The following is a 26,277-nucleotide window of genomic DNA, read 5'->3' on the forward strand; positions in this document are numbered from 1 at the left end:
CACTGAGGTAAACAGAGCTTCTTTCAGCCAGGCTCCAAGGCCTGCCCACCCCCCACCTGAAGTCCTCTTAAGACACCTGAGACTCACATCCACACACAATGGCTGGAAAGCTCTAGTTCAGAAACAAAAACATGTATTATGGATTCAAAATAATAGATATTCCATTTTTTAAATTTTTTTTCACACCTAGCAAGTACAAAACTCACACACATAGCAAGTACAAAATTTTTCGTTGCAGGTATAAACACAGGCCATTTATAAGCTCCTAAGTTAATTTATCTATAATTTTAAAAACTGACATGTCTTATGTGTAGTAAAGTATATGTTAGTTTTCCTACTTTGAGAATATACCCTGTGTGCCTTGTAGATTCCCCCAAGTAAGAGTATTTTCAATAACCAAAAATAGTTACCTGCTGAAAACCATTTTGACCTAAAGATGGCTCAAGAGTGAACTTCAACTTTGTATCAACTCCTAAAAGAAAAATATAAAACTGTTATTTTGGAAGAAAATACCGTTAGACCAAAAATAAAAGTAAAAATTAACCTGATTCTACTGAATCATCATAAATTTTTAGAACATATATTTTTTGCTAAATTTTAGTCAATTTTGTTAAAATAGAAGGTAACAATATTGATTTTCTAAAATAGAAAAATACCCTGTGGTCACTAGAATGAAGCTTATCACATAGAATGGTGGCTTCCACAGCTGTCTGGAGTAGTAAAAAAAAAAAAAAAAAAAATTGACACCAAAGACTTGGAGGGAGAGGGAGAGAATCTTATGCAGGCTCCATGCCCACAGCAGAGCCCAGGCAGGGATGGATCTCAAGGACCATGAGGTCATAACTTGGGCCGAAACCAAGAGTCCATGGCTTAACCCATTGGGCCACCCAGGAGCCCAATTCTTTATCTTTAAAATGAGGGTAATAATATCTATCTCAGTAGACTAAGTTTGTGATGATTAACTATAAATCACCTAGCACAGTATAATTTATATTTATGAAATTTAGGAAGATAATTCTCTACTTATGGAATTTGTTTTCTAATACATGCATGAACTAAATCTATGTAGGAAACCTCAGTGAAATATTAAAAGTTATGAAAATAATGTCACTGCCTTCTCACTTGTGGAATAATCCACGTTAACAATCTTATTCAGAGATTTTCATGTATCTTAAAATTCTGTCATGATACACTTGCTCATTGAAGATAAAACAGTTGGTATGTTTAATCATAGACTACAAGCTAAAAATATAACTGAGCTAATTCCAAGTTGTCTATAACTTTAAATAAACTTCTTTGATTCCAGTCCCAAATCTAAGGAAGAAGAGAAAATAAATAGGAGAATATATCAAGACAATGTGCTTATAATATACAAAGACAATATGAAATATTCATATTGGGCTCTTATTCAGAATCCCATGTTAGATGTATATGCTGTTGTTCCTGAAGGAAATTACATGACAATTTTTATTCCCATGTTTATTTTATTAAAAATAATATCAGGGATGCCTGGTGGCTCAGTCTTTAAACGTCTGCCTTCGGCTCAGGTCATGAACCTAAGGTCCTGGGATCCAGCCCAGTGTCAGGCTCCCTGATCAATGGGGAGTCCACTTCTCCCTCTCCCTCTGCCCCTCCCCCACTGTTGGTGCTTTCTCTCTCACTCTCTCTCATTTGCTCTCAAATAAAACAAAATCTTTAAAAAACAATAATAAAATCAAATCTGAAAGTGTTATTTTTTTCTACAATTTCAAAATCAACTAAATATTTCAAGTCATTTTTTAAAGATTATTACTTAAAAGTTCAAGGATCAAGATATATCAAACATTATTAACGGAATTTCAGTTTTAAAATTTATGATTCTCATTTATGACAATATGTTTCCTTCTAAGATGTTGACTGCAGATTACTGAAAACCTCCTGACACCTTCCACTGCTTAGGAGTTGGTATGTAGATAGAAACTATCTTCAGAATTTAGAATTACAATAATAAAGTAGACTAGTGGACTCAAGAAATACACGATTTGCCCAAGCCCATGACAGTATGCAGATGCCCTTCTTGGAAGTCCTAGAAGAGTACTGTGAATACAAGACTTGGGTCCTAGATTTCTAAAGTCAAGCTGTGTTACAGAATCCCAGGCATCCAGTCAATGCCCTGATCCGTCTTTTCAGAGCTTCAGGACCACAAGCATATTCTGCCTGAAAAGATTTCCTTCCCCAAGGGAAGTACCCCCCTCAAATTCTAATCTCCCTGAGATGATTTAAATGAAGTCCTGCTTCGATGGTGCAGAGCAATGACACAATGGCCACATGATTGCCTCCAGCTGGGGCGAATGATTTAAGGCACTATGAGAAACACACTTCGTTGTAAGGTTGCTGTCCAGATGCGGAGTGCTGAACGGAGGAGCATGTCGTCATGACTTTTGCTTTATTGTAACAAAGGCAAGAAAATTCCGCCCGCGCAGTTATTTCAACCAACCTAAAATCTCTGGATTCCCTGACCGTATGACCGAATATGCTCCCTTGCTTTTTCAGAGCACCTGCTGGTCATCAGGTGCTGAAAACCGGCTGGGGTTAGTCTAAACCACAACTATTTTCTCACGATCTAAAAAATGAGTCACAGGACTTAACTGGAATTGATCATTCACCACCTGCATGCTATAGCTGAAATCAGGTCATTTTCCCTTTCTTCTAACTGAGTAAGGGAGGGGAGAAGGTTTATGTTTCATCTGATAGTCACGGGCTGTTCCGGATTCAGAAATACAAAACACTTTTAACGTGGGAAGAAGCTTTTTTTAAGGGTAAAGGAAGATGGTGAATAAATACTACAGTCTCTGCAATTAGACACTTCCTTGGGGAGAAAAACAAAGAAACCACAAGGTTCATAAAGGCAGTCAAGCGTTCCACCTTTTGGGGTTCCGCGCCTCGTCATATTCTCTCCAGCAGCCTCAGGATAGCAGGTTCCCGATGGCGCTGGGAGGCAGAGGCTCGGGGAGGACAAAGTCGTCTGGCACCCCGCTGGGGCGACGCTGGGGACAAGCGAGCAGCGCTAAGCACCGATGAGAGTGCAGCCGGCTCCCTCTACGGCCACCCCTTGCAGAAAGCTCTCTGCCCCAGGCGTCCGCGCCACGGCCGGGCCCATAAAACCCCAGGGAGGGATACTGGGCGATGGAGCAGAGGCGGAGTTATGCAGCCTAGAGAAACAGGGATATGTAAACACAAGCTAGCAGCATAAAGGGCCTAGCCTAGCAAGCAAGGCGAGCTCCCGGACTTTGGCTCTAAGAAAGAATCACTACTTGCAAGAATGTTTCCAACCCGTTCCCCACACGGACACACAAATTTAAGGCTCCAGGCGAGCTGGCCCTGGCACTCACGCCGCACAGATCCTCAGGAAAATGCCCCCAATTTTTCCTTCGCAGCCGCTGCCTTCCCGTCCGTCCCCAAGTATCAAACCTGTGCCTTTCTCCACCTCACGCACCTCTTTCAAGATCTGGCTTCCTGTGAGCCGAGAGCACAATTGGTTGCGCGGCCTCTGGTGGCCCCGGTAGCCGCGGACACTTCCCCACCACGCGCACAGGGCCGAGCGCGCCGCTCGCCCGAAGCTCCCGGCACAAATAGGGCTAGACTGCGCACAGGCCGCGGGGTCGGGACCCGCCGGCAGCATCGGGTCCTCCCAGCCTTGGGAGGCCGCTGCCCGCGCCCAGGCCTTCGCCCGCGCTCTTCCCTCCCAGACAGACCCAGCCCCGCCTGCGCCAAGCCGCGGTACCCTGCACCCCGCGGCCCGCAAGCGCTCCCCGGCCTAGGCGGAGTCCAACTGAGGCAGAGGCATCAGTTCCGGGGCGCCACGCTACTTTCCAGTGCCCCATCTGCAGCCCCGGGTCCTCACCCGGCTCCAGGGTGCAGAGCAGCCGGGGCGCGGTCCGAGAAATGCAGCTGCGCTTTTTGAGCACATTGCTCAGGATGGTACCCACGCCGCCGCCGCCGCCGCCGCCGCCACCTTGCCGCTTCAGGCATCTCCCTCCGCGCCTCAGGGAGCCGGTCAGCTTGTCCTGCCGCATTCGAGAGCGCTCCGGGCTCCGGTGCGGTCGCCGTCCGCCTGGATCCCCGCTACCCCGCCGGCGTAGCGGCTTCGCGCGCGGGACTTGGCGAGTCCGCTTAGCCGAGGGGCCCTCCGGAGCAGCGAGAGTGCGGCCGGCGCTCGACGGTCGAAGGGACCTGCGGGGCACCGCAGAAGCCACCGAGCGCGGAGCGGTCGGCAGGCATCTGCAGTGCGGAGCCTGCAAGGCTGAGGCAGGAGACGGCTTGGGGCGGGGAAGAGGGCGGGAGCGAGCGAGCGCGCGGGAGACGAAGGCGGCGCTCCCGCCCCCAATCCCGGCATCACTGTGCGCAGGCGGGGCGGCCCTAGCTCCCCAACGCCCGGCGGGTTCCTGGCATCTGCGCCCGGGAGCCGGGAGCCGCCGAGCTGCGGAGCCTGGAAACCCCGGAGCCCGGGAGCCTGGGAACTGGAGAGCTGCCGGGGGAACAACTGCGCCCAGGGACCCGAAGCAGCCGGAGATTGCTGTGCTCTTCCCAAGATCTGGGAGGAGCTGGAGAGGGGCACCAAAGAGGGCAAGTCTCAGGTGCAGAATATCAGAGAGATCCAAGAGTCCACCTAACCAAACAGCGTCAGAAGAGACTGCGGCCCGAAAGATGAATCTGGCAGTGTGGCAGAGAAGCTGGCAGATGGTGAAGCAAAAGCTTGATCCCAAATTGTGTTAAACTCCTAGCAGCTTAGACAGGCATGGGAAGCACGTAAAAAATAATAATAATGGTTCTTTCTCTTGGAAGAATAGCCTTTAAGAAAAAAGTGTTCACATTTAAAAGCAGCGTTTTTTGGTTGTTTTTTGTTTTTTTAAGTGCTTCCTCCTCTCTCCAGCCGGAGATTAAGTAGTTTAGAACTATTAACTATCACTACTGTTTTTTTTTTTAAAGCCATCCTTTTTTTTTTTTTTTAAAGGTTTTATTTATTTATTTGACAGAGAGAGAGAGACAGAGATCACAAGCAGGCAGAGAGGCAGGCAGAGGCAGAGAGAGAAGCAGGCTCCCCGCTGAGCAAGGAGCCCGATGCAGGGCTCGAGCCTAGGACCCTGATCATGACCTGAGCTGAAGGCAGCGGCTTAACCCACTGAGCCACCCAGGCGCCCCTAAAAAAAAAAAAGTCATTCTTAAACCATGACATTAACCAATTGAATATTAATCATGAAAATGAATGAGGAATAAGGAAGGAAAGGATGTGGAAGGAAATAGAGACATCTGTATTTACTAATATTTAGAAAAGGAACACTACATGGATAAACCAAAACTAAAAGATATTTATATGGGAGGGAACAGTGTGGAATAAAGAGGAATGGAAAACTGAGAGGTCTTCTGGATGTACCTTACATAGTTTGACTCTGGAATAACATATTAATAAAAAGAAAAAATGAAAATGAATGGGAAAAAATGAACCTAACTGAATATCCTGTTGATGGCACAAGAATACAGGAAAAAAATTAGTAAGTTGCTTTAGAATACAGTATTATGACTGTACATCAATGGTGGTATATATTCCAACAGCAAATTGAGCTGCAAAGAAACCTTAAATGTCAACAAGTAGCATTATTGTTATTTGATATTGCTTTCTTTTAATTCTTATGTATACTATGGGATAAAGCAAATAATTGTTACTGTCAAAAGGGACCAAGATCTGTTCAGTGTGACAGGAAATACAAGTATACAAAGAAATTAGGGGTTTTTAAACCCTGCAATATTATATTAAATTGGAAATACTAGTATGAACTCTTTTTTTTAATGTCTCGAGACATGTGTCAAATGTCTTTATTTTTTTTTTTAAGATTTTATTTACTTGAGAGGAGAGAGAGAGGGAGAGAGCGAGCCTAGGTGGGGGTAGAGGCAGAGGAGAGGGAGAAGCAGACTCTCCACTGAGCAGGGAACCCTACGACAAGGGGTGGAAGGAGCCTCCATCCCAGAACCCAGGATCATGACCTGAGCTGAATGCAGCTGCTTAATGGACTGAGCCACCCAGGTGCCCCCCCTTTTTTTTCCCCAAAAATACATACACAGTTGATCCTTGAACAAGAAACAGAGGAGTTGGGGGGTCAACCTTCCTCCCTCCCCTCCCACAGTGGAAAATTTGCAAATAAATTTTGACCTAATAGCCTACTCTTCACCAGAACCCTTACCAATAACTAAACAGTCAATTAACTCATATCTGGATGGGGCACCTGGCTGGCTCAGTTGGTAGAGCATGCAACCCTTGGTCTCGGGGTCCTGAGTTCCATGTTGAATATAGAGCTTACTTTAAAAAAAATTAATTCCTGAAGTGCCTGGGTGGCTCAGTCAGTTGAGCGGGGACCCTTGATTTTGACTCAGGTGATGACCTCATGGTCCTAGGATCTGCCAGGCAGTGTTGGAAGTCTGCGCTGAGTCCAGAGTACGCTTCATATTCTCCCTCCTTCTCCCTCTCCCTCCACCTCTGTCCCTCCCCCAGCCAACAAGCTCTGTAAAATAAATAAATAAAATCTTTTAAAAAATTAATTCCTATGCAAACTTTTGGGGCACCTGTCTGGCTCAGTCAGTAAAGTATGTGACTCTTGATCTCTGGGTTGTGAGTTCGAGCCCCACACTGGGTGTAGACAGTTACTTAAAAATAAAAAATTAAAAAAATACTTTGGTGTGTTTTATGTATTAAATATGTATTCTTACAATAAAGCTAGAGAAAATTTTAATCATACAGAAAATGTATTTACAGTACTTCTTGAAAAAAATCCACTTATAAATGAACACAGTTCAAGCCCATGTTGTTAAAGGGTCAGGTATATCCCCTGAGTACAGTTAAAACTAATGAACACCTACAGCACCCAGGTGGTGGTCTCTAAAAACTATTCCCCACTGAAAAGAATCAGGGCTTCTTTGAAGTCTGACTGATTCTAGGACTGAGCCTGAAAAAAGTATAAGATGAGCCTAAATCATTTTTGATGAGCTAAGGAAGTATGGAAGTGTTCCAAGACTAATGGTGTCATGTCAAAAGGATGTAAGGGCCACATGAATAGACTACTATTAGCCAACTATGGACAATTTTGAGCCTCAAAAACAATGGCTGCTATGGATTGAAAAGTATTGAATATTTATTAAATGCATTCCTAGTGAGACTCTACAAGAGCTGGAAAAGCGGTCATTCTTAATGACTCCGGCAGACTTATTTGGTAAGAAGTACATTCTGGGCTTTGTGAAGTAGCCCCAGAATTTGAGGACAACGTCAGAAGTGACACAACTCTAAGCATGAAATGAACATTTCATATGTAAGAATCTGTTAAGATGAGATTGTTAACCTACAAAAGTAAACGCGGCTCAGACAGGGTTTGAGCTCCTCAGTTATGCCTGCCCCACCAGAGGAAAAGTCCTTTGAAAAGGCAATACTCTGCCTCATCACTTAAGAAGATGAAGTCATTGTTTAACCTGGTCATGATTAACTGTTTGGCTTAGATTTCCTAACATTTTACACCAAGCTTGGGTACAAAAATCTATCCTTCATCAGCCTGATGATTTCATAGTTTCAGTCCATGTTCATTTCTTTAGCTTTCTCTTAATTTTTTTTAAAGATTTTATTTATTTATTTGACAGAGAGAGACCACAAGCAGGCAGAGAGGCAGGCAGAGAGAGAGAGAGGAGGAAGCAGGCTCCCTGGCTGAGCAGAGCGCCCGATGCGGGACTCGATCCCAGGACCCTGAGATCATGACCTGAGCCGAAGGCAGCGGCTTAACTCACTGAGCCACCCAGGCGCCCCTAGCTTTCTCTTAATTTTAATAAAATTAAATTGATGTCTGTTGACTATTCCAGCCTATCTCAGCTGTACTGATAAAAATAACAGAAAGTGAATGATGTTCGGCTTTGGCCAATTTTTTAGAGGGCACCCCAGGCCCCTGGGGGTGAAGATGGTGATTAATGGCCAGAATAAAAGGAAGGGAACTGGAAGGAGAGGGAAAATCCAAGAAAACAAGCTGGTGTCTGCATGCACCATCTCGTCTTCCACAGTTCTCATCTGCTCAAACCTTTGAGGGTTTTGTGTTCTCTTTTAACAAGGGAAGCTATTCACACTCCGATTCCAGCACTGGGCCAGCAGGAAAGACAGCCGAAGCAGCCAAGAGGAGGAGCAATGGGCTCTGCTCTACAACATTGCCTCTGGAGTGGAAAGGACATTCAGCTCCCACAGCTGGCTGACATACACCGCGCAGACCATCCCCCTTCCTCTGGCTCAGATTCCATGCTCACCAAGCAAACACCGAATGTCATCTGACTTCCCCTAGATTTTGCTGCAAAGAAGAGAATGTTTGGACCCATTAACAGCACAGTCAATACCCCTGAATCTGCTAATCTCTCAGGGAGCTGAGGAAATCAAATTTCTGGACTGCCAAAGCTGAATCTGGACTCCAGATTGCCAAGCCACCTAGATGTGTCATAGTTGACAAAAAGATCTCTCCTTGAAACTCTTCCTCAGTTACAATAGTTTTTTTTTGCCATTGGTAATGGGCACTTGTTGATAAAAATTCTATTTTTACCTCAGATTCATCACAAGGAAAAACTGACTCTTTAAAAAGAAAATCTGTGGCGGGGGCAGGGAGGGGTGGGGCACCTGGGTGGCTCAGTGGGTTCGGCTCAGGTCATGATCTCAGGGTCCTGGGATCGAGCCCCACATCGGGCTCTCTGCTCAGTGGGGAGCCTGCTTCCTCCTCTCTCTCTGTCTGCCTCTCTGCCTGCTTGTGATCTCTGTCAAATAAATAAGTAAAATCTTTTTAAAAAATACTTTAAAAAGAAAGAAAGAAAGAAAGAAAGAAAGTCTCTGGGGTGCCTGGGTGGCTCAGACAGTTAAACATCTGATTCTTGACCTCAGCTTAGGTCTTGATCTCAGGGTTAGAGCTCAAGCCCTCTACTGGGCTCCATGCTGGGTGTAGAGCCTACTTTAAAAAGTTTCCTTGAAAACTTCCCATTCCCATTCTAAACTACACAGAAATGGAAAACAGAAAAAAAATTTGAAAATTTCTATTATACCAATAAGTAGTGAGGGAATTAAGAAATATTATTTTGTTTACATTGAAGAGGAAAGCCAAGATTGCCAACTTTTATAGCAAACAGATAATTAAGCACTAAAATACAATGGTCTAAAAGCAGTCATGGAACAAACCTAGTATTAGGCTTATTGTATGACTCATAGTTTCTTATTCATGTCTGGAATATTGTTTTCTAGAGGCAAAAGATGTCACCTGAAGTCAGCTTGCAGCAGAAACAATGCCAGCATGGACTTTGCTTAAAGCTCTCGGGTGGTGAGATTTCCAGCCAAGGTCAACTTCACATCCCTCTTTACTAATTGAGTGATCTTTACTAATCAAATAACAGTGAATTCACACTTGGGCAAATTGTATCTTGGCCCAGTCCAGAGCACTTACAATTGAAGCTGAATTACAACTGAAGGCTCAGTGAACCCTTCACAAGGATTTTCCTTGCATTGCTGAAGGAACACCCTGCATGTCCCAGAGAGTCCAGTCCCTGTGGGCCATCCCCAGAGAGGGAAGTTCCTAGGTGGACCCAAGAAGTAGGGACCGCTGGGTTTCCCCAGCACCTTCAGGCCTATGAGCTAGGAGTGAGGCTTCCTTGAGAGCAAACTCTCCCTTGAATGGGAGAAGGGGGAAGAAGTCAAAAGGAACGGAAAGCCAAACTTAAGGAAAAAAAGCTCTGTCCCCAGGGGCTTCCAGGTGGAAATCAGGTCTGGGACTCCTGGATTTCCTAACGCTGCTATTTTTATTTCACAGTAAAATCTTAAAATAAAAAGGGCCTACGTGCCTATCTTCAGGGACTGCACAGAACAAGTGGTGACAAGTACCAAGAGAAAAGGCCCTGGAAGCCTGCTTTGAGGAGAGAGAAAAACCGCAGGGAGCTGGCTTGCTCTGGGGAGATGGGCCTGGAGCTCATCCTCCCGGCGGCAGAGTCCCCTGGCAGTTGTTCGTGACTGCACAGGTCTCTAAGGGTAGGAAGAGGTCTGGGCAGAGAGCAGCTCTAGGGTGTCTCCCAGTGGGTAGAGAGTGGGCACGACGTCTTTGCACTCCTGCTAATAACACGGTAGGGGTCTGGTGGCATAAAGCCACTAGTCTCCTCTCTGCTCGACCCACAGCTCTGGAAGGTCGGTGAGCAACTTCTGAATAGCAAAAATAACATCTCTCCTAAAGGGACGGTAACTGTGGCCAGAACTGTACAAAGGTGACCCTCTCCTCAGACCTCCCTTAAAGGAAGGCCGTAATAAGTAGTTCCCTCATCCTTATCCAGGATGAAGCCCACACGCTATGAGCTCATGGTGACAAGCTTCATAACCATTTTCCCCTCATGGAAGAGGCAGAGGAAGAAGCAGGAAGAAACTGAGGGGAAAGAAAAGCCTTACAGTTATCTGACCCATCACCTTACATACATGGGAACATTTCCTTTTCTTTTTGTATGATTTCTCCCCTCAGTCATAAAAACTGATTTCTTTATTTAAATACAAGCATCCTTGGGGGCTCTTGGGGGGCTCAGTAATTAAGCATCTGCCTTTGGCTCAGGTCATGATCCCAGGGGCCTGGGATCGAGCCCCACATCAATCAGGCTCCTTGCTCTGAGGGAGGCCTGCTTCTCCCTCTCCCACTCCCCCTGCTTGTGTTCCCTCTCTCGCTCTGTCTCTCTGTCAAATAAATACATAAAATCTTTTTTATAAATAAATAAATACAAGCATCCTTGAAGACCATCAGGTGTGGCTTTTGTATTTGGTTTACTTCAGAGAAAGGATTCTATCAAGCATGAAACAGAGAAGCTTTTAAATTCCAATACCAGGGCGCCTGGGTGGCTCAGTGGGTTAAGCCGCTGCCTTCGGCTCAGGTCATGATCTCAGGGTCCTGGGATCGAGTCCCGCATCAGGCTCTCCACTCAGCAGGGAGCCTGCTTCCTCCTCTCTCTCTCTCTGCCTGCCTCTCTGCCTACTTGTAATCTCTGTCTGTCAAATAAATAAATAAAATCTTTAAAAATAAATAAATAAATAAATAAATAAATAAATAAATTCCAATACCAAATCAACTCAGCACCTCCTTCTGTCTCGTAAGAGTCCCTGTTGATGCTTTCCCAAGGCCATTCCCTTTAATCAGATACTTTCAAGAACAAAACTCCTCACATTTCCCCCAAACACACTGAAATATTTTGGATGAAGTATTTTAAGAATAATCTGTTTTATCTACAGACCAGAAATTTTTAAATCACAAACTGATATAATAATTTAATTCACAAGGTGAGTGGAAGCCCATTTCAGGGTACCATACTGGAAATGTACTTAAAATCCTACAGGCACGTAGGTCCATATAACCTCAGATACACAGCCAACCCAAAATTTTAGAAACCATCATATTATTCCTCTTGGTCTGTTATTTTCTGTGAAGTATTTTCTTGCCTCAAAATAACTGAAACTGATGTAATACTACTTCAGGTAGGTTTATGTGGCTGATATAAAAACATCTTTCTATTTCTTTTGTTTATTTAGTTATTCATGAAATAAACATTTATTTGTCAATTGCTATTGGAAAGGCATTATGCTATGGTCTATGGGAAATAAAAGTATGAATTTAGTACATTTTCTACCCACAAGAAACTTATAGTTTACTGAAGAAGAGACAAAGTGGATATTGATAAGACAGTGTGACAGGTTTCAATTATTACTATGAGAGGGCACCTGGGTGGCTCAGTCAGTTAAGCCTCTGACTCTTGATATTAGCTCAGGTCATAATCTGGGGTTTTGAGATTAGGTGTAGAATCTGCCTGGGAATTTCTCTCTCTCTCTCTCTCTCTCTCTCTCTCTCTCTCTCTCCCTCTGCCCCTCCCCTGCACTTGCTTGCTCTCTCCTTCTCTCTATCTCACAAAATTAAAAATAAAATAAAATACTCTGTGAGTATTTAAAATACTACATGAGTACTCGGAGGGGTAGCATTATCTTTACCTCCTCCTGAGGATTATATATTTCAATGTTTTCCTAGGCTTTGTTTCACTGAGCAATAATATTTCCACTGAAAATAAGTCAAGGACAAAGCTCATCTCTCCTCTTACAGTATGGTATTTGGCTCTTTGCTTCCACACCAAGAGCAGAACTGAAGACTTGCACCATTGCTTTAGAAGATGAAATCATGGTTCAAGCTAGTCATGATTAACATTTTGTGCCAAACCATCCTAAGATTCCTCTGATCCAGTCCAGGGATATGAAAGGAGAGGGTTTCTGATACCTATAGTTGTAAGTTAGTATGGCTGAGAAATATATGTTCAGAGAGAGGAGAAGGGTCATGCCTTGGAAAAGAACTTGTTTAATTTTGATGGTGAGGAGAGAGGAGTATGGGAAGGAGAGATCAGAATGGACATTAATGTTGGCCTGGCTGGCCTGGGAGGCTCAGATGACTCAGAGAAAAGATGCAGAATGTGCGGATGAATGAGGGAATGTGTGAAAGCAATCTCCGCACCTCCTACAGCTCTCCAGGAGGCAGTGTGGTGGGTCACAAAAGCACCACCACTGAAGGCAGGCAGATAAGGTTAGAATTCTAATGCCCACACTCACTGGCTCAATGTCTCTAGGGGAGATCATTAATTCTTGGGTTTCTGTTTCCTCACCTTTAGAACCAATGATACCAATTTGCGTTCTTGTGAAAATGCAATGGCGTGACAAGTGAAGAGTCTAGCACACAGTGATGCAGAGCCGGCATTCGATACATTTACTTTCGGTGTCCTTTTTTTCCTCGTACTTGTTGTTAGTGTTGCTACAGGATGAAGATTAGAATGGCTAGAGGGTGGTCCCTCCAGATGTCTGCCCAGCAAAGGACCCAGAACCGGATCCACAGGAGAGTCTCACTCAGGTCCTCTCCAGACGTTCCTCTTTTGCCTTCTTATCCTACTGCCCTCACCCACCCGCTACGAATACTGAGATTAGCCTCATGTGTACTCCAAAGGACCAAATCAGAGTCACAGGGAGGCAGATAGCAGAATTAAAGAACGCTCTAACTGTACTAAAACATTGAGCCTCAGGAGGTCTTCAATGTACTGTCTTTTACAGCTCCCAGGCTGCACACCCAGCACTCAGGAATACCCTGGAAGGACATGGAAAATGAGGTAAGGCTCAACAATCAATACCGGTATAATAGCTTCAACTTAACTGATACTCAGATGCTATTATGCTGTAAGAAGTCCTCGATCCAATATGATTACCAACTGTGATGCATAGAGAATACAATCTGGGTTGTTATATTTTCAGGTAAACTGAAATTTAAGCAAAAAAAAAAAAAATCCTTTCGGATTCAGTCCTCATTAATAATACCTTTTTTTTTTTTTTAATTTGACAAAGAGAGAGAGCAAAAGCAGGGGGAGCAACAGGAGAGGGAGAGGGAGAGGGAGAAGCAGGCTCCTCACTAAGCAGGGAACCTGATGCCGGGATCATGACCTGAGCTGAAGGCAGATGCTTAACCAACTGAGCCACCCAGCTGCCTCAAGAATACCTTAAAATGTATTATTATACTTTCTTGACTTAAAAAGAATGTTCTGAGCAAACTGAATTTTTATGTATTTATTAAGAATCTTACATTATCTTTAGATCATCATTCTTATCATATAAGAGTCCAAGACAAGTATTAGAAAGAAATTCCAAATCTTGTTAGGAAGTACATTAAAAGGAAATTGATTATCCCCTGAACTACATGGGTGACAGATACTTGGGAGTAAGAGGAATGTTATAGTTTATCAAACAACCCAGACCTCAGTGAAACCTATCTGGTGATTTACATTCACTTTTAGCTCTACCTTTATAAAAGATTTAGGGATCCAGCAGTGTATCCTTGGGAATGGTCATATATGTGTTCTAGCTTTTGAAAGTCAACCTAAGGTTTTAGTAATAGAGAGAAACTCTTAAAGAAGCAGACAGCTCTTAATAAATACACTTTCTCTGTGCTCCTTCTGCTCCTGAAGTAATACAAATGTGGCCTATTATACTCTTGTACTTGATACAGCAGCGCTGACACCTTTAATTACCATTGTCTTCAGTCCCAGCTTACCCAGGGAGTCACTTGGCAATATGTCATTCTGGCCTAATGCCAGAATCAATCAGATATGCCAGTTCCTAGCAAGGGAATAGATTGTCCTAAAACAAGGAAAGTTTCCTCTGGTTTCTCTAAATTTTAAACCCTCCTGATCTTTGAAAACTAAGTATCACCATGTATTTTAGAAAAAGTCTAAGTAATTTTCTAGCACAGGGCCTGATACAACATAGACACTCAGTAAACACTGTGGGATTTTTAATTGCCTCTATGACACACAAAGAATATCAGACCATGGTCCTGGATTAAACTTTTAAAAATGGTACCTGCATGAGGACCCGAATGGACATTTTTCCAAAGAAGACATTCAGATGGCCAACAGACACATGAAAAGATGTTCAACATCACTCATCATCAAGGGAAGGCAAATCAAAACCACAATGAGCTATCATCTCACACTTGGCAGAACGGCTAAAATCAAACCGACAAGAAATAATGAGTGTTGGCGAGGATGTGGAGAAAAAGGAACCTTCATGCCCTGTTGGTGGGAATGCAAATTGATACTACCACTGTGGAAAAGAGTATGGAGGCTCCTTTAAAAATCAAAAATAGAAATCCATACAATCCAATAATTCCACTACTGGGTATTTACTCAAAGAAAACAAAAACACTAATTCAAAAAGCTATAGGCACCTCTATGTTCATTGCACCATTATTTACAATAGCCAAGATATGGAAGCCATCTAAGTGCCCACTGATATTCAAATGAATAAGGAAGATGTGGTATAAATATACACTGGTCCATTACCCAGCCATGAGAAAGAATGCAATCTTGCCATCTGTTACAACATAGATGGACCCAGAGGGTGTTATGCTAAATGAAATAAGTCAGGCAGAGAAAGACAAATACTGGGGACACCTGGATGGCTCAGTGGGTTAAGCCTCTGCCTTCAGCTCAGGTTGTGATCTCCGGGTCCCAGGATCGAGCCCCGCATCGGGCTCTCTGCTCAGTGGGGAGCCTGCTTCCCCTTTTCTCTCTCTCTGCCTGCTTCTCTGCCTGCTTGTGATCTCTGTCTGTCAAATAAATAAATAAATAAAATCTTTTTAAAAAAAAAAGATAAAAATATTGTATGATTTCACTCATTTGTAGAATCTAAAAAAAAAATGCACGAACAAACAAACAAAAAGCAAAATCAGAACTATAGAGAACGGATGGCTGCCAGAAGGAAGGGAGTGGGGGGAGATGGGCAAAATGTATGGAGAGTGAAGGAAGGATGCAGGTTTCCTGTTATAGAGCGAGTAAGTCATGGGAATGAAAGGTTCAGCATAGGGCATATGGTCAACGGTACTGTGATAGCGTTATATGGTGACAAATAGTAGCTCTATTTGTGGTGAGCACAGCATAATGGACAAGAAGCTGAATCACCATGTTGTACACCTGGAATGGATGTGACATCATGCACCAACCATCCTCAAATAAAAATTTAAACAATAAAATAAAAAAATAAAAATGTTACCTGCATATCGTGGCAATGACTTTACAATATGTACATATATCAAATCATTATGCTATACACCTAAAACTAATACAGTATTTTAGGTAAATTATTTCTCAATAAAAATAAGTCATTTTTTTAGAAATGGTACCTGCTTTAACACCTATATTCCATATAACACACTTCTCCCAACCCCACAGCTGACTCATCTTTGTGTTTGAATTATTTATAGGCAGATCTTTTCCTCTCGATAGATCATTAACTCCTTTAGCGTAGGGATGAAGTCTTACTCATTGTTGTATCTCTCCCCTCCCCAGCCTGCAGCGAACCTGGGACTCTGTACACATTTGGGCCTCAGTACACGAATGTTAAAAATAAACATCATAAATTCATCATGCCAAAAAGAGAGCCATACCTTCCCACTCATTGAAAAAGAGCTTTTTATTCAACTACAAGAGAAACAAGCAGCAGATGTGTTTATAAACAGTTATTTTGACTGACATTTGTACAATGTACCAAAAAATCCAAAAACGCTATTCTTAGTCTCCCTGACAAGTTTCCAAAATATGTGATGCTCAAATGTCACATACTTGCTCTACATATCAGGTGAAAGATGCTCTTGAAATGCTAGATATAGGGGCGCCTAGGTAGCTCAGTCAGTTGAGCATCTGCCTTCGGCGTAGGTCACAATCTCAGGATCCTGGGATCAAGCCCTATGTCAGGCTCCCTGCTCAGCGGGGAGACTGTTTCTCTCTCTCCCGATGCCCCTGCTCCCCCTCCATTCCTTCTTTCTCAAATAAATAAATACAATCTTTAAAAAAAAATAAAAGTGAGAAAAGCAATGCTCTAAGAATAAGGGGGGAAAACCTTAAAAAAAAAAAAAAAGAAATGCTATATAATGGAGTCAGCACAATATAGTAGCTAAAAAGCACAGACTCTAGAACCAGCTGCCTGGATTTGAAACCTAGCTCTACCACTCCATAGCTACGTAACTGGGGTAAACTCATTGTCTCAATTTTCTCATCCACAAATGGGACCATTAAAGTACCTACTTCATAGGAGTTACTCTAATGATCCAATGATATAGGTAAAGCTCTTACTACACTGTCTGGTCCACAGTAAGCTCTATATGAATATTATCAATTATATTGGGGTTTTTTAAAGATTTTACTTATTTATTTGAAAGAAAGAGACAACTTGAGAGAGACCATGAGAGAAGGAACACAAACAGGGGGAGTGGGAGAGGGAGAAGCAGGCTTCCGGCTGAGCAGGCAGCCCAATGCACGGCTGGACCCCAGGACTTTGGGACCAGGACCTGAGCCGAAGGCAGGCGATTAACAACTGAGCCACTCGGGCTCCCCCTATTATATATTTAATATATAGTACAATGTGGGTACCCGGGTGGCTTAGTTGGTTGAACATAAGACTCTTGATTGCAGTTCAGGTCATTATCACAGGGTGGTAAGATGGAGCTCTGCAATGGGCTCCCCACTCAGAGAGGAGCCTGTCTCTCTCTCCTTCTCTCTTTCCCTCTGTTCCTCTCTCTGTTTTCAGAAGTGTGCACTCACACGCATGCGCTCTCTCTCCCTCTAAAACAAACAAACAAACAAACAAATAAAATACATCTTAGAGAGATATATAATATAAAAGGCATTTTGACTATCTTTTTTTTAAGATTTAATATCTCTATTTGAGAGAGCAGAGGGAGGAACAGAGGCAGAGGGACAAGCAGACTCTGCGCTGAGTCTGAAGCCCAAGGCAGGGCTTGATCCCACAACCTGAGCCAAAATCAGGAGTCAGCCACTCAACTGACAGCCACCCAGGTGCCCCGAGACTCTCTTTTCAAGGAAAGACATTTTAAACTAATTCATCAGTATTGCTACGGATTACAAGCAACGCAACCAGCACACTCCAGCATCTTTGCTCTTTTATTATGTCACTACCCATTTTGGAATACAGATTTTAGTGCAAAACTAGTCTAGGAAGCCCATTAAAAAAAGACATCATTTAAATTGACAAGTTGCCCACATTTTTCATCATCCTGATTTTTTTTAACATGTGGAGGAGAATTCACTTCAATGCAGACAAGCTAATCCTTCCCTGCTCTTCGTGAATTAATAAAGTCCTAGCATTAATTACCCAACAGCCACTTGCTCTGCAAGATCGCTGCAAGCAGGAAATCAATCATTCACGGCATAATTTAAGTAAGCAATTTTCTTCTCAATCTTTCCATTCCACCAATATTATAACTTTTTAAATAATGTATGCAAGTCTCCAAAAATTGGTTCAATCATTTCATTTTATAGGGTTTCCCAAATGTAGACCATCATTTATTAGAATGTTCTGGACTTTCAGTAAATTTTGATTTGCAATATAAATAAGTTTTATGGTGTATTCCACATTCTCACATGTATTAACACTAATTCCTTGCGTTGAGGGTAGCAAAGACATCCCAGAAGGAGAAATAAGTAGTCCAAAAAAAAATCATTTTTACAAGTCTGTCAATTTCCCAGGACTATATTTTCTAAGAGAGATGCACAAAGAAAGAAGCAAGGATAAAAGGAGATGAACAACTAATAACAACAACCATCACATACCAATTGTCTACTCTGAGTCTCTACTAAGCTGGATGATTTAATGATCTCATTTTAACCCAGAAAGGCAGGTATTATCTTCCAAGAAATGGGAGTAAAAGGAAGTATATGCACACATTACCAGGATAATTTTTTGCTAAGCATTGGAAACAAATGCCTAAAAGAAAAATATAATCCAATACCATTAATTCTGGGTAGTGAGAATATAGGAGCTTCCTGTGTTTTTCCTTGTACTTTCCTGACTTTTTTTATTCCCTAGGAAGGAAAGAAAGAAGGAACAAATAAAAAACAAAGAAACCAAGAGATGAAATAACTTTCCAAAGGTCACACAAATAATAAGTGGTGGGGCTAGGATTTGAACCCAGGTGTGTCTCACTCCAAAGCCACACTCTGTCTGCTATGCCAATAAAATAAAACCAGACTTTTTTTTTTTAAAGAATTTATTTATTTATTTATTTGACACAGAGAGAGATCACAAGTAGGCAGAGAGGCAGGCAGAGGGAGAGGGGAAAGCAGGCTCCCTGCCGAGCAGAAAGCCTGATGTGGGGCTCTGATCCCAGGACCCTGAGATCATGACCTGAGCCGAAGGCAGAGGCTTAACCCACTGAGCCACCCAAGCGCCCCAGAACCAGACATTTTTTTAATCTGAGCAGGATCAAAAATATTTTGGAAGTTCTGAAAGACGTGTTCACAGCCCCATTTATGTTACCCAAAAGTGAATAAAATACCCATCATTTCCTCAAATTCCCCCTGGTTCTATTTACCTACTAAAACAAAGTGTGGTTGGTGGTAACAAAGGAGCTTCTTCAGCAAGGTCAGCTTAGCCCACCCGTGAACAACAACAAAAATCCCATGATGCCAGAGCAAACAAGGGAAGTTCTTAGGCTCGGATTACAGAAAACCAGCACAACATGATGGGGCACGCAGGAGCTAATTAGTGCCCTCAGAGAGGGAGGCTGAGTGGAGACCCCACGGGGCATGTCTTTCTGCATCAGCTCACCCCAGAACTCATCCAAGGAAAATCTAGGCCACCGTGAAGTCCCCCCAAGAAACTGCAGATATGATTTATCTCTAAAAAGAATTTGCCAAATGTGAAACAGGAAACAGGAAGCTGGTTTAATTAACTGAGAAAGCAACAACCAGAGACCCTCTCCACAGAGAGCGGGTGGTAAATGACGCGGACTCAGGGTATAATCAGTCTTGAATGACGCTCGTGCCGTTGTTGCATTCCCTCATGTGCAAGGAGCAGCTGTTGTAATTACTACATCTCGGAGTCAGGATAACATTTGAGATGATTCAAACCAAATTGCCCAGACTTTTAAAAACGTGTTTGAAAACTCTTGCGCAATATCACACACGGTAGCAAAATCTCATGGATGCTGAAGATTGGATGCAGTGAGTCAAGACTTCAGATGCTCCCTTGCCAAATGTCCAACATTTGCACTACAAAATTTGATGTACAACTTGATTCAAGATGAACTTTAGTCAAAGAGAAGTGATTAGGGTGCTTTCCACCATCACACCTGACCTCATAGAGGTAGCAAATTCCTCTATGACGGACTCTTCCAGGAGGAGAAATTAGATTAGGCCAGTGATGTGAGTTTACCTTCTACCCCCTAAGTCTTCTGGCTTCCTAACAGTAAGGACAGTTGAGCGCTAAAATAGATTACTTGGGGGGTGCCTGGGTGGCTCAGTTGGTGAAGCGCCTGCCTTCGGCTCAGGTCACAATTCTAGGGTCCTGGGATGGGGCCCTGTATCCAAAGTCCGGCTTCTTCCTCTTCCTCTGTCCCTCCCCTTCCACTGTGCTTTGTCTCTCAAGCTCTCTCTCAAATAAAAAAATAAAATCTTTAAAATAAAATAAAAAAATAGATGACTAGGGCCTAACAGAAATGACTGTCGAAGAGCAGAACACTTAAGAACAATATCATTTCAGACTTAATTCAATAGCCAGCCTTTTCTTGTGTCCTTCCATGCGTGGTGTAGCTTTCTTCCGTGTTACGCTGGAACCTTCAGCTCACAACCAGCCTCATGCCAGGGGCACTTTGGGGAATGACAGAGGAGGAACAGGTTGAGAGTGAAGCAGAGGAATGAGGAGGAAAGATGCACCACGGGGGCAGAGAGCACATAGCAGCAGTGGAGAAGTCAGATGGCTGCATCAGAATAGATCCGAAACACTGCTGCCCCCGCCCAGATCCCCTAACAAGGGCTGCGGGGAGCAGGAACTATATTTTGCTATTGGTGGTCCCTAGTCGAGGAGGTCACTTTTCATTTCTCCCAGGCTTGGCAGGAGACGTGGGGAGAGGGAGCGGCAGGAATGGAGGGTAAGGAAAGGGAGGCTTCGTGCAGAGCAGAGCCTGGGAGAGCTACTGCCAGAGAATCCTCCCTTCTCTGATGAGAGCAGCTGGGAAAAGCAGAAGGGAAAGCCATGGAGGGAAGGAGCAAGCACAGCAGGAAGAGGGAGGGGAACACCTTCCACCACGAGATCCCATACCCCGCGAGGTATAGCAGCAAGTCTTCAGACTAGACCTGCAGCATGACTGACCTGAAACCACAAACAAGTGGGCGGGTATGAATCGCAGGAGCGGACCAAAGCCATAGAGGCAATTTCAAGTGAAGAAAAAACAGTCCCAAGATCAAAGCTGGGGAGACTGGAACAGGACAGAAAGCAGACAGATGGAGAAAAATGGTTCGGGATGAAGGCTACAAAGAACTCAGAGTAGCAGCGTCTGGGTGGCTCAGTGCATGAAGTGTCAGACTCTTGACTTCAGCTCTGGCCATGGTCTTGGGGTGGTGAGATTGAGTCCAGTTGGGCTCCACACTCAAGAGTAGAGTCTACTTGGGATTCCCTCCCCCATTCCCTCTCTCCCTGTGCTCGCTCACACACACTCTCTCTCTCTCTCTAAAATAAATAAATAGGGACGCCTGGGTGGCTCAGTTGGTTGGGCAGCTGCCTTCAGCTCAGGTCATGATCCCAGCGTCTTGGGATCGAGTCCCACATCGGGCTCCTTGCTTGGCAGGGAGCCTGCTTCTCCCTCTGCCTCTGCCTGTCACTCTGTCTGCCTGTGCTCACTCTCGCTCCTCTCTCCCTTACAAATAAATAAATAAAAATCTTTAAAAAAATAAAATTAAATTAAAAAAATAAAATAAAATAATAAAATCTTCTTTTTTTAATTAAAAAAGAACTCAGGGTATGAAAGTGTGTTTTTGATGTCGGACTGTATGAATGGCACAGGGACAGGTTCACCGTGTTTATAAAGTCAGAGCTACTCTGGGGCAGCATTCATTGTTCCCAATAGCCAAGGGGTGGGAGCCACTTCGTGTCCGTCACCAGATGAATGAATACACAACATATGGTATATATATAGAGTGGAACATTATTCAGCTTTCGAAAGGAAGGCAATTCTGCCCTATGCTACAGCATGGTTGAACCTTGACAACGTTATGAAGTGAAACAAGTAGGCTAACGAAAAGATAAATACTGAATGCTGGTTGACAGGGGCTGGGGAGAGGAAGAAATGGGAAGTTCTTGTTTAGTGGGCATGGTTTTGCAGGATCAAAAGAGATAGGGAGTTAGGTGATGGTGATGGTTGTATAATATAAAGGTATTTAATGCCACTGAACTGTACACCCTTTAAAATCATTAAGATGGTAAAGCTTCTGTTATGTGCATTTTATCATAATAAAAAAATGAGAGGGCACCTGGGTAGCTCAGATGGTTAAGCATCTGCCCTCGGCTCAGGTCATGATCCCAGGGTCCTGGGATCGAGCCCCATGTCAGGCTCCTTGCCCGGCAGGAAGCCTGCTTCTCCCTCTCCCTCTGCCTGCTGCTCACCCTGCTTGTGCGCTCTCTCTCTCTCTCTCTCTCTCTCTCTCCCTCTGTCAAATAAATAAATAAAATCTTGTAAAACAAAATGAGAGATGCCCTTAAAGGAAAAAAGCCATCAAGTTGCAGATTGGCACTTGGGTGTCAGGTAATTTTGAAAATGTGTCCCTTATAGCAAGGTATTCCAAGGTACGGTTCATCTTTGGCAAACATTTTCCAGCACCTACCCTACATAAGCAGTGTGCTAGACACTGGAAACATCAAATCCAGTGTAAGACACAGGCCAGGAAACAAAGTATGGCAATTCCATGTGGCCAGGATGACCCTGGAAAGAGTGAGCATCTAATTCAGACTATGTGGACCAAAGTACTTTGCAGGAGAGCTGATGGCTCAGCTGGACCCTAAAAACAGAAATTACCATATAGGGGCACCTGGGTGGCTCAGTCAGTTAAGTGTCTGCCTTCAGCTCCGGTCATGATCCCAGGGTCCTGGGATGGAGCCCTGCATCTGGCTCCCTGCTCAACGAGGAGTCTGCTTCTCCCTCTCTCTGCTATTTCCCCTGCTTATGCTCTCTCTCTGTCAAGTGAATAGATAAAATCAGGAAGGAAGGAAGGAAAAAAGGAAGGAGAAAGAAGAAAGGACGAGGAAATTACCATACAGAGGGGGTGGAGAAAAGAGAAGCAGGCAGGGGACCTCTCTGTGGTGGAGAGAACAGGGTGAGTTTCCGGCACTGCATTGTAACTCTTGCTGCCTGGAGCACAGAGTGGGAAGTGATGTGAGGGAGATGGAAGTGGAGAGTCAGACAGCATCCACACATCAACAATGAAAATTATTTTTCTGGATGGTAATAAACCCATCGAAGGAAGGATGCTTTATCTTCTGATCGATTAGTAATTTTGTGGGGAAAGAAATGCCCTGAATGGCATTTTAGGACAAGCACAGGACAGGAGGTGGGAGGAAATACAGCACCAACTACCCATGTGGCCACAGGCATTTGTGTGTGCGTACGCACTAAAATACATATAACATAAATTTACCATAGTAACCATTTTAAGTCTACAGTTCTGTAGTGTTAAGTACATCCACACTGTTGCACAACCATCTCCAAAACTTAATCTTCCCAAACTAAAACTCTGTACCCATTAAACAATAACTTCCCATTCCTCCCTCTTCCGTACCCTGGCAACCACCATTCTACCCTAAGTCTCTATAATTCTGACGACTCTAGATTCCTCATGTAAGTGGAATCCTAGAGGATTTATGTGATTGCATTATTTCATTTCACACAACGTCCTCAAGGTTCGTCCCCCTGTGGCCTGTGTCAGGAAGGCTGGATTATGTCTCACTGTACTAAGGCACGTTCTGTTTATCGGTTCTTCCACTGACGGACATGTGAGTTGCTTCCCCCCTTTTGGCTATCACAAATAATGTTGCTATGAACACGGGTTTACACATGACCTTGCTCTCAATTCTCTGGGGCATGTACCCAGAAATAAAAATGCTGAGTCATATGATAATTCTAGTTTTAATTTTTTAAGGAACTATCATACTATTTTCCATAGTAGCAACACTATTTTACTTTCCCACTAACAATGTATAAGGGTTTCCATTTTTTCCACATTCTTGTCAACAGTGTTATTTTCTGTTGTTGTTGTTGTTGTTTTTAATAGGGACCTTCCTAATAGGTGTAAGGTGGTTGTAAAGATCTTGTTAAGTTCCTCTGGGCCTTCAATTTCATCATCTGTAAAATGAATACATTGCATTAAATGATGCCCAAGGATCTCCAATTTCATCAATCTATGAAGTGAGGGGAGAGTTAGGTTGACTTCCTGGAAAAACTCAGGTCATTTAATCACTCTGAGGCTCACATTCCCTAACTATATTCACAGCAGTGACACACACTCTGGATGTGGTTTCAAGTAAAACACAGACTGAAACTCAAGTGCAGGGCAACTTTAAGAGAGCCAGGCCCCAGCCCTCCACAGAGAGGGCACAGATAGCACCGGGTACTGAAGCTGATGGGTCCACACAACTGGGGCAAACTTTACAGTTCACCCCCAACACAGATAGGGTAGCTTGTTAGCAATGACCGTAACAGAGCTGCCTTCTACTCACTGTTCAACGTTCACTTAGATATAGAACTTAGGGGTGCCTGGGTGGCTCAGTGGCTGCCTTTGGCTGAGGTCATGATCTCACGGTCCTGGGATTGAGTGCCACATCAGGGCCCCTGCTCAGCTGGGAGTCTGCTTCTCCCTCTGCCCCTCCCCCTGCTTGTGCTCTCTCTGTCTCTGTCTCTCTCTTTCTCTAATAAATAAATAAAATCTTAAAAAAAAAAAAAAAAGAACTTAGAGATAAAATTGCAACTAAATTTAAAAAATAGCCATGCTGGGATGGCAGAGAGAAGAGGTCACTACCCCCAAAAAATCTGTTGTGTTTTCTGGTGTGGCATGAATCCTCCCCACTCCCAAACACAGCAAGTAAAACTTCAAAAGAGGAAACACATTTTCTCAGTGAGACACCTTGGAGAAGAGCCGCCAGTAAGGCACCGGGAAGAACAGTAAGCTTACAAACAGGCAAGCAGGATGATCTGCCGAAAAAAAAAACAGGAACACCAAAACCTGAATCCAGGACTCCAGAACTCAGTCCAATACGGTGCACAATAAATTTGGCTCCTCCTCTAAGAGGGAGGATTATTATTATCACATCTTTCCAAGAAAAACAGCAACAAGACCTACTCATGTGGACGTGTACGGACTGTTTAGCTCCATAAAACTTTTCTGTAGGACAGCTGAAGTACTGAGGACCTTGGTGTGGGAATCAAACACAAGAAGCCTCTTTAATGTTCTTTTTTAAAAGTTTTTTCTTTTAATTTTACTTATTTATTTGAAAGAGAGAGAGGGAGCAAGAGCAAGGAGGAGAAGTAGCGGCAGAGGGAGAAGCAGGCTTTCTGCGGAGCAAGGAGCTCCCTATAGGGCTCGATCCCAGAACCCTGGGTTGGAGGCAGGCTCTTAACTGACTGAGCCACCCAAGTGCCCTTTTAATGTCCTATTAAGAGTCATCATCTAACACCTGAAAACCACAAGGTTCAAAGATTGAGTACCTTATACTTTCTGTGGTTGAACTTCGGAGAATTAGGGCAGAAAAACTCAGAGAAGGCCATCAACATGGGCTGGAAGAGATCGCCCCAAGAGTCACACCGTGTGGAGAAAACAGAGAAATGACTTTTGTGCCTTTTTTTCCATTCGTTTTTAATGATATTACATACTGAGTCTAGAAACTGTGTGGTCTGACAAGTCATTAAACTGCTGGCTATGAGAAAGACCGAGCAGGAAGGAGAGGGCGGGAAGGTGGGGGCCAAGCCCGAGATCAGGGAAAGGAGCACGCCTGCCCTCTACTGGCCAGTCTGCAGAGTGGCAGCAAGACCTGAGAATGAGGATGCAGACAGGCAAAGAACCAAACCGCCCATCTACAAGTTTGCCACCTATCAGAAAACTTATGGGAGGGATCACAGGCCAAAGGGCAAACTCAAACGTTGTGTTAGTGGGACCCCTTTTTGCAAATGGTGTTGAGAAGGCGATGCTGGATGAAACCAGAAAAGAGCTCTGTCTGGGGTGCCTGGGTGGCTAGTCGGTTGAGCAGCTGACTCTTAGTTTCTGCTCAGGTCACAATCGCAGGCTGATAGCATGGAGCCCCACATCTGGCCCCACACTTAGTACAGAGTCTTCTTGAGATCTTCTCTCCTTTTGCCCCTTCCCCTGTTCACATTCTCTCTTTCTCAAATAAGATAAGTAACTAAAATCTTAAAAAAAAAAAAAAAAGCTCCATCTAAAAGGCTAAGTACAGGTTGTAATATACACTCATTAGAAACTATTCTTTCCCAACATAAGATATCAGAATATATTTCTGGGGTGCCTGTGTGGCTCAGTCCACTTAGCGGCTTCCTACAGCTCAGGTCATGATGCCAGGGTCCTTGGATAGAGCCCCACATTGGGCTCCCTGCTCCTCTGGGAGTCTGCTTCTCCTTTTCCCTCTGCCCCTTCCCCTCACTCATGCTGGCTCTCCCTTTAAAGATAAAATCTTTTAAAATATATATTCACATATGCATATTTCTATAGAGTCTGTTGCTAATACCTACCTGTTCATGCAATTACCAGGAAAAAAATGATGTTACATTACCCTTCAATGATGCATAATCTATCAAACATAAAAATCATGACAAAAACACCAAGAAGCAGGCAGGGGGGAAAATCCAA

At 43.7% G+C, this 26,277-nt stretch overlaps 1 protein-coding gene across 5 annotated transcripts in view; it reads right to left on the reverse strand.

The window, feature by feature from the left end:
- TBC1D30 (TBC1 domain family member 30) overlaps nucleotides 1-26,277 on the reverse strand; it is an 82,746-nt gene that overhangs the window by 35,647 nt on the left and 20,822 nt on the right. For 3 of the 5 annotated variants that reach the window (XM_059402541.1, XM_059402540.1, XM_059402544.1), the window contains exon 3: nucleotides 411-472. In XM_059402541.1, coding sequence (XP_059258524.1) covers nucleotides 411-472 — 62 coding nt within the window. Of the gene's footprint in view, nucleotides 1-410; nucleotides 473-3,883; nucleotides 4,520-26,277 lie in introns of those variants that run through there. The other 2 variants (XM_059402542.1, XM_059402543.1) reach the window with 2 other exon arrangements.

Source organism: Mustela nigripes, chromosome 6, assembly GCF_022355385.1.
Source record: "Mustela nigripes isolate SB6536 chromosome 6, MUSNIG.SB6536, whole genome shotgun sequence".
Lineage (NCBI taxonomy): Eukaryota > Metazoa > Chordata > Mammalia > Carnivora > Mustelidae > Mustela > Mustela nigripes.